The sequence below is a fragment of the Sesamum indicum genome, linkage group LG6, assembly GCF_000512975.1.
Source record: "Sesamum indicum cultivar Zhongzhi No. 13 linkage group LG6, S_indicum_v1.0, whole genome shotgun sequence".
NCBI classification, from domain to species: domain Eukaryota; kingdom Viridiplantae; phylum Streptophyta; class Magnoliopsida; order Lamiales; family Pedaliaceae; genus Sesamum; species Sesamum indicum.
In genome coordinates, this window is record NC_026150.1 from 21,930,210 (window position 1) to 21,937,919 (window position 7,710).

A 7,710-nucleotide genomic window follows, 5' to 3' on the forward strand; every position below is an offset into this window, starting at 1 on the left:
ATAAAAAGATTTATCGGACTTGCTGTAAGTCAGTAATAAGTTAATCGGGGTAAATATAAATTTTTTTTCTAATTTTTTGTTAATACTAATAAATTCGATAAATTTTAACTAATTGATGGATTTATTTGTTAGATAGAAGCAAATCTTAGGGGTGCTGAATATAACTTTTCAAACCATAGAGGATCTACATGTAATTGCATCAAACCTCATGATAGAGGAATGTAATTATCTATATATATATAAATAATTTAGTAGTAACATAGTACTGTCACAAATTATTGCGATAATCTTTTGCTATCACTAAGTCTATGACTATACTCTATATATACACTATTAATTTTACATGATGATAATTATAATTCAATTTATTTCCGTTGTTTTTAATATTGACGATTAATACACAATTTTTGTCATTTTGAAATTCGTACAAATTAGTATTAACAATCCAAAAAAAGGCCGTCATTCACATTCAATTTTCTTGTAGTAAATATCAGTTGTAATAACAAATTGTAACAACTATTAGAAACCAATTATAAGAAAAAATAGTTTGATACTACCAAACTTAAGAGTTGAATATATACATATATATATATATATGGTGCTCAAGATACTGGAATATATCGATGGTTGTCGTCACGTATTAAAAAACAAAGTACGTATCAATCATTCATTTACCTGATGTATTGCACATTGGACGTTAATATCCTAGTTACAAGACAGGCAGAGGATAGATGCCATTTTCTCTTCTTTTCTGTATGTATATTTTTAGAGGTGCATTGATCAAAATATTTTCATGTAATTATCAATTATTGATGGATTAATAATTTAGATATATGAATTGAGGCGAGTTCAATCATACCTCACATAAATGATAAATATTATACAAGTATTTAGATATACAAGGATGATGGAAGATTACATGAAATTTTTTTGAATAGTAAAATAAAAAAGACATAGTGACAAATTGGAGATGAAAATAGGAAATTGAGGTTAGATTGATAGAGTGTGATGAGAGATTGACACGTCCACAAGGTACATTTGTAACGTTTGGGACTGGAATGCTCACACCCAACTCCATCGCCATTCATCCGCAGCCCCAAAAGGGTAGAGTGGTGGGGCAGAGGCAGAGGGCCGTAGCCTCCCCACTCTCTTACAATTTCTGGATAATTCTACTTTACTTTTCTCACTTGTTGTCTAATTATTTGTGGAGTGTTTATGATTGTAAAATTATACCTATTATTTTTAATATTTATTTTTTTTAATAATTAGATTAATTTGTCGGTTCAAATTCAATAATTTTTTTGATATTGGTAACATAAATTGCATATTTGTTTATTAAGGTTAAACAATTTTTTTTTATCAAACTGTCTATATATATTTTTATAATAATATATGTGCGAATGTATATATTCACCTTTATAAGAATATTTTAATTAAAAAAAAATTATTTAACTTATAATAAGTGATAATAATACAACTGACTGGACATGTAAATATTATTTATTTTTTTATTAATATTAATAAATTTATTAAATTTTGGCTAAGAAATAATATATTTAATAAATAAAAATAAACATTAAAAAATAGGAAATATGATTTCTGAAATTAGAGATGATGTATACTAAGACTTAGGGAAAACCAGTGTGGTCTTACATGCCCACGCGGGATGAGGACGCGTGTTGTGCCGGTCAACGTGCTCCAATTAGTATGCATGTAAAAACCCAAGTCATTTATCCCGTGGGGGTTTGTACGTGCATGATACTGATCAAAGGGCCTGCATGTCATCTAACTAATTTTATTAATTATTTTCTCAAACTATCTTTTTTAAATTTATTCAATACTGAATTTATGATGAGGGCAAGAATTAATAAATTTAAGTAAAATAAAGTCATATGATTGGCAAAAATAAATAAATACGAGAGAGAAAGAAATAAATGTTTTAGATAAAAGGACGAGTGAAAAAATAAATAATAACATTGGTAAAAAAGACGAAATGAAGGAAATCGAAAAAGAAAATCTATATAGATATTATATTTTCTAATGAAATCAATTTTATTAATATATTGAAGGTTTGTTATTGTAATTTTTTTAGGTTCTCGTATTTTATAAATAGTATAATTATATTTTAACAAATTTTGCCTGCAACATAGAATATGAAATACTGGCTCGGTAAATTTGTATTTATTTTTATAATTCAGTAAAGAATTCTAGTTGCATATTTATTTTTTTTCAATATAACAAATCGGATGCCGTCTACTTTCCATTTTCAAGTGGAATATGGTAATCCAGTCGTAGTTGACAAAAGGAATGTAATACAATGCCGTACATTCTGTTACAATCAGATGTAATCGAGTTCTGTTGATTTATTTCTTTTCGAGCATTGATTGCTAGTCCAGAGCTTCACGTCAGGCTAAATTGTAACGTAAGTGTCATCATTACCTTTGACTTTCTCAACCGATTATGTGGATTAAATCGCAATCTTGACTCTCAACCAATAAAAAGATTTGTTCTGAATTCGATTCTCATAATCACATAAACCGTTACAAGTCAAGACCGAATTCGACAAATTATACCCACGCGCGCCTACCACATATATGCATATACACACAATCTGTGAACTCCAAATTCCCTTTACTAACCCTAAAAATGTAAACAAAAAATAAAAATAAAATAAAAAATTCTACCTACTCTTCCTTTCAAGACAAGTATTTTCAAGATGCCTTTTTGACAAAATATGGGTACAAAAAGGGGTTGTGGTGGAGAAAAAATACCTTCCAATCCACTCTACCTATTGGCAAAAGGTATTTGCATTTTGTTGAATGACAGTTTTGTCCTTGTTCTGGAATTTTTGAATACCGAAACTAGCCCTAGAGAGAGTACAAAAAAATTTCCACTTCAAGGCACTGCATCCCACTGCCCAGGAGTGAGAGTGGGCAAAGCTGTGTGCCACTGCCTGCCCAAAAAGAATAATAAATAAAATATTAATAATGTTTAGAGAGAGAAATAATAAAAAGAAGGGGCTTGGGGGGTGTGGAAGAGAGAGAGAGAGTAAATGGAGAGAGAGAGAGAGAGAGAGGTGTCTCGTGAAGCAGCAGAGGGTAAGAAGGAAGAAGAAATATTAGAGAGAGAAAGAAAAACAAAAAACCAAAAAAAAAACAAAGCTGGCTGTTTCTTTTCCGTCTTCTCTTCTGTAAAACCTCTTTGGTTTTCTCTCTCTAAAGAAACAGGTTTTTCTCTCTCTAACATTCACATTCATTCTTTGCTTCACCCTTTTAAAATCACGAGATCCCCATCTATTTCTCTCTTTCCCCTCTCCCTTCTCCCTTTCCCATTCCCCCCACTCTCTTTCTCTTCATGTCTTCTTCAAAAACCTTCTTCATTTCCTTCTCTGACCATCACCATTGTTGCTGCTTTTCTCTTACTTCACATTGTTGATATTGCCGCTCGGGGGGATTTGGAAAAGGGTTTTTGTACGCGCAGACTTTTTTTGATATATATATATATATAGAGAGAGGGACAGAGAGAAGAGCGGGGAGTTGGAGGCGGTGTGTGTGTGAGTGAGATGTCGTCGCAGTCGGGGAAAACTAAGCCGGAATTAGGGTTGTCTTCGCTGTCGGATCGGTTGAGAAACACCTTAACCTACGACGAGGTGGATGGCGGCGTTAACGTTAACAAGCCGGACTTTAGGGAACTTGATCTGGGTTCGCCTGTTTCGCCACTCCGACCTCGAACTGGTGGTGGACTCACTGCCACCACAACCACCACTACTACCACGAGTAGTAGTTCCAGTTCATCAGGATCGGTTTCGGGTCGGACTTCGGGAGGACACAACTCGAATCTACCCCGAAAGTCCGATTCCAATCCCAGCAGCCATTCGGGTGAACTTTCGGCCGAGAGTTCCCCTTCTGCGCCTCGGAACTTGAAGTCGGTTCATACCCGTTCCGATTCCGCTGGGTCCCACCCGCTAATTTACTCCGGTTCGGGGTCCGTCACATCCCCGGCCGTGAATGTGCTTCCCACCGGCAACATTTGCCCCTCGGGCCGAATTTTGAAAACTGGCATGGCTAGTCGGTCAACGAAAACCGATGTCTTGGGGTCTGGTTCAGTGAATTATGGCCATGGTAGCATAATGCGAGGCGGTCTTGCATCTAAACCCGCCCTGGATAATGGGCCCGTTAATTCCACTAGAGGACTAATGGTTGGCGGGGAGCCGGGGAAGAGAACGGGAGTGAGTAGCAGCAGTGATCCGGAGGAATTAAAGAAAATGGGGAATGATAATTATAGGAAGGGTCATTTTGCGGAGGCTTTGAGCCTTTACGATAAAGCAATTGCAATATCTCCAGGAAATGCTGCATACCATTTCAACCGGGCCGCGGCTTTGATGGGGCTGAGGCGCTTGGTAGAGGCAGCGAGGGAATGTGAGGAGGCCATTAGGTTGGATCCGGGTTATGTGAGGGCACACCATCGTTTAGGATCGTTGCTTCTTAGGTGATTTTGTTGTTAAAGTTTGAATCTTGATTTGCACTGTGCAATAAAGGCCAAATCTTGATGCTTGTGTTTGCCATTTGTTTCTCGTTTTTGCTGACCATTGTAAGATTTGATAAAGTGCATTTTAGGTGTGTTTTAGGATGAAGTGATTCTGATCTACATTGGTGAAAATAGTCTGTTGATTTTATTTGGTGCTGGTTAGAAATATTTGTGGTTGTTTTCTGAGTTCTGATTGAGTTGGCAATGGAAATGCGGCTAGCATCATCTATATTAGCTTGAATGGTTTTGTTCTTCTTCTAGATCTGGTTCAGTTCGGATCGATGCCAGAATGGTGTTGACTGTTTTTTTGTAGCTAAGTCACTGTCAAGTCTGTCATTTTATTACCATATGGCTCCGGTTGCGATAGATCCATGTTGATTGTTTACTTATGTTACTGTAATGTTTTGGTTCTCTCCTTTGTTCCCCTTCTTATAGGATGGGGGACGGACTGTGTTGGTTTCTTGCATTAATGGGCCACTTTGTATGTCTGAAATAATGAGCATTGTAATGATCTTTTTACACCGTGTTTTTTGTTTGGTTATTTAAAATCAGCTAAGAACAAGTGGCAATCAAGTTTGTTTTGTTATTTAAGTTCAGCCTAGAACAATTGGCAATCAAGTTTTATTACGTACTCGTCATGGCTATTTAATGCATCTTTGCTAATTTACTATGTTTTTGTTGAGAAGTTCAGTATTGACAATCTAGTGGAGTTTTGTCTCTTTGTCTCGGTACTTTGCGTTTCTGGCTTAGGTTTTTGGAATTACTTGTGTTTTAGCATGTAATTACACCATAAGCTGACTAATTCCTCAAAGGATTGCAGTTTAGGACAGACTGAGAATGCCAGGAAGCACATTTGTTTTCCCGGGCATCAACCAGATCCCTTAGAGGTGCAGAAGTTGCAGTCCGTTGAGAAGCATCTGTGCAAGTGCACTGACGCCCGGAGAGTCGGTGATTGGAGAAGTACATTGAGGGAAGTCGATGCCGCCATTGCTTCTGGAGCTGATGCTTCACCTCAGGTGTGACTCCCTTAATTCTCTCAACAACTGATAGTTATTTGTCTAGATATCAGAAAGCTGAATTGAGTTGTTCTGACTGGAACTATTTGAATTTGAATTTACAGCTTTACTCATGTAGGGCAGAAGCTCTCTTGAAGCTCTATCAGCTAGATGATGCCATTTCAGCTCTGTCAAATATCCCTAAATATGCTTCAGCAACCAGTTCTCATTCCCAGTCGAAGATATTTGGGATGCTTTTTGAGGCTTATCCGTATTTCGTCAGAACCCAAATTGAGTTGGCCTGGGGAAGGTGAGTTCAGAAATGTTTGCACCCGTTCATCAGATGAAAGAGATTAATGGTTCAACATATGAGATGAGTGAATAATATGTGCAGGTTTGATAGTGCGCTTACAGCCATTGAGAAAGCTGGAGTGGTAGACCCTCGTAATGTTGAAATTTCTATTCTACTTAACAACGTGAGGTTGGTGGGCCGAGCTCGTGCTCGTGGAAATGATCTCTTCAAGTCGGAAAGGTTCACGGAAGCCTGCTCGGCTTATGGGGAAGGTCTCAAACTTGATCCCTCGAACTCTGTTCTCTACTGCAATAGAGCAGCATGTTGGTTTAAACTTGGTCAGTGGCAACGGTCAGTGGACGATTGCAATCAAGCTCTCCGTATCCAGCCCAATTACACCAAAGCTCTACTTCGAAGGGCTGCCTCAAACAGCAAGGTAAACTTGTGTCTTTACTTGCATAATTTAAAATGCAGGACATATTTGCACCAGAAGTTCGATTTAAGTTTAAATCTTAATCAAAACATCACCTGTTATAGCTGGAGCGATGGAACGAAGCTGTCAGAGATTATGAGGCTTTAAGAAGGGAACTCCCTGATGATAATGAGGTTGCTGAGTCTCTATTTCATGCACAAGTTGCATTGAGGAAATCACGCGGAGAAGAGGTAAACAACATGAAATTTGGCGGGGAAGTGGAGTCCGTTTCAGGTCTTGAGCAATTCCGAGCTGCAGTATCTTCGCCCGGTAAGTGTATTTTCTTTCCATCCCTATAACTTGTTACTGCCAAGAGTGCCAGTAAATGATTGTTGTCAGGAAATGCAGGTGCATCCGTGGTCCATTTCAAAACGGGTTCCAGCATAGAATGTGAACAGATATCTCCATTCTTGGACACATTATGCACTCGATATCCCTCTATTAACTTTCTCAAGGTAGTGAAGATCTGTATATCCAGTTGATGTTTGCTATGATATTTATTTATCTGTGTTCTTATGATTGTCTTCCTGTCTTTAACTGAAGGTGGATATTGAAGAGAGCGCTGCAATCGCTCATGCTGAGAACGTGAGAATAGTTCCGACTTTCAAGATATACAGGAAAGGTGCCCGAGTGAAGGAAATGATCTGCCCGAGTCCAGAGGTTTTGGAGTCGTCGGTGAGGCATTACAGTATTTAGATCATCGACCTCTGATACTCCCATGCCTTGGTTTTATGCTCTTCCTCCTGCATCCAACCATATGACGGTTACTAGTTACCTGTGACATAATTAGAGTTTTTTTTATGCGATAAATCTCAAGACAAAGACAAGACAAGACAAGACAAGACGGGAGCCGTATCTGGGAGTGGAATCATAGACATAGAATAGTTCCCTTTGCTCTTTTGTTCAATTCATTCATTCATCTGATTCCGTCTTCAGCCCGTTTCTCTTTTCTCATTCATGACCTTTTTATCTTACAACCGCTTTCGGTTAGGACAGCAGCCTCTTCCTAGTATATGTTCATTGGAGAAAAGAGTAGTGAGGAATATGTGAAGTTATTTGCATTGGTTCTTTAGTTGAAACTTAGTGAGAGAGAGAGAGAGAGAGAGAGAGAGAGGTGGATTGTTTGGCTGGATGGGTTTTAGATGAGGATGTGTACATGTATATATGTGATAATATATACACAACATTGGAGGCCCATTGTAGGAAAAATAAGAAAAAAAAGAAAAAAACAGAAAAATGAAAGTGTGGTGGTGGTGGGTAAGTAGTATTGGGTTAGTGAAAGAAGGATGAATATGAAGAAAATGATGATGATATCATTGATATTGAAGTTCCTTTCTCCCCCAATCATTGAATCAATAAAAAAATTCACCATATTTTTTTCATCACCCCCTTCTCCTTCTCCTTCCCCTTCCCCCAATGTTTAT

At 37.5% G+C, this 7,710-nt stretch overlaps 1 protein-coding gene across 1 annotated transcript; it reads left to right on the top strand.

Annotated features, from left to right (window-relative positions):
* Nucleotides 3,109–7,631, top strand: LOC105165438 (TPR repeat-containing thioredoxin TTL1). The gene is made up of 7 exons (XM_011084454.2): nucleotides 3,109–4,488; nucleotides 5,348–5,543; nucleotides 5,648–5,832; nucleotides 5,917–6,250; nucleotides 6,352–6,556; nucleotides 6,635–6,741; nucleotides 6,830–7,631. Exons 1-7 carry the CDS (start codon nucleotides 3,563–3,565, stop codon nucleotides 6,980–6,982), a joined length of 2,106 nt encoding a protein of 701 aa, XP_011082756.1. The 5' UTR covers nucleotides 3,109–3,562; the 3' UTR covers nucleotides 6,983–7,631.

Excerpts from the sequence above, each read along its gene's own strand:
- LOC105165438 (XM_011084454.2), top strand. The coding sequence starts at position 3,563 with ATGTCGTCGCAGTCGGGGAAAACTAAGCCGGAATTAGGGTTGTCTTCG. Across the intron at positions 5,544-5,647 it reads GAGCTGATGCTTCACCTCAG|CTTTACTCATGTAGGGCAGA; the intron begins GTGTGACTCCCT and ends TTGAATTTACAG. Across the intron at positions 6,742-6,829 it reads CCTCTATTAACTTTCTCAAG|GTGGATATTGAAGAGAGCGC; the intron begins GTAGTGAAGATC and ends CTTTAACTGAAG.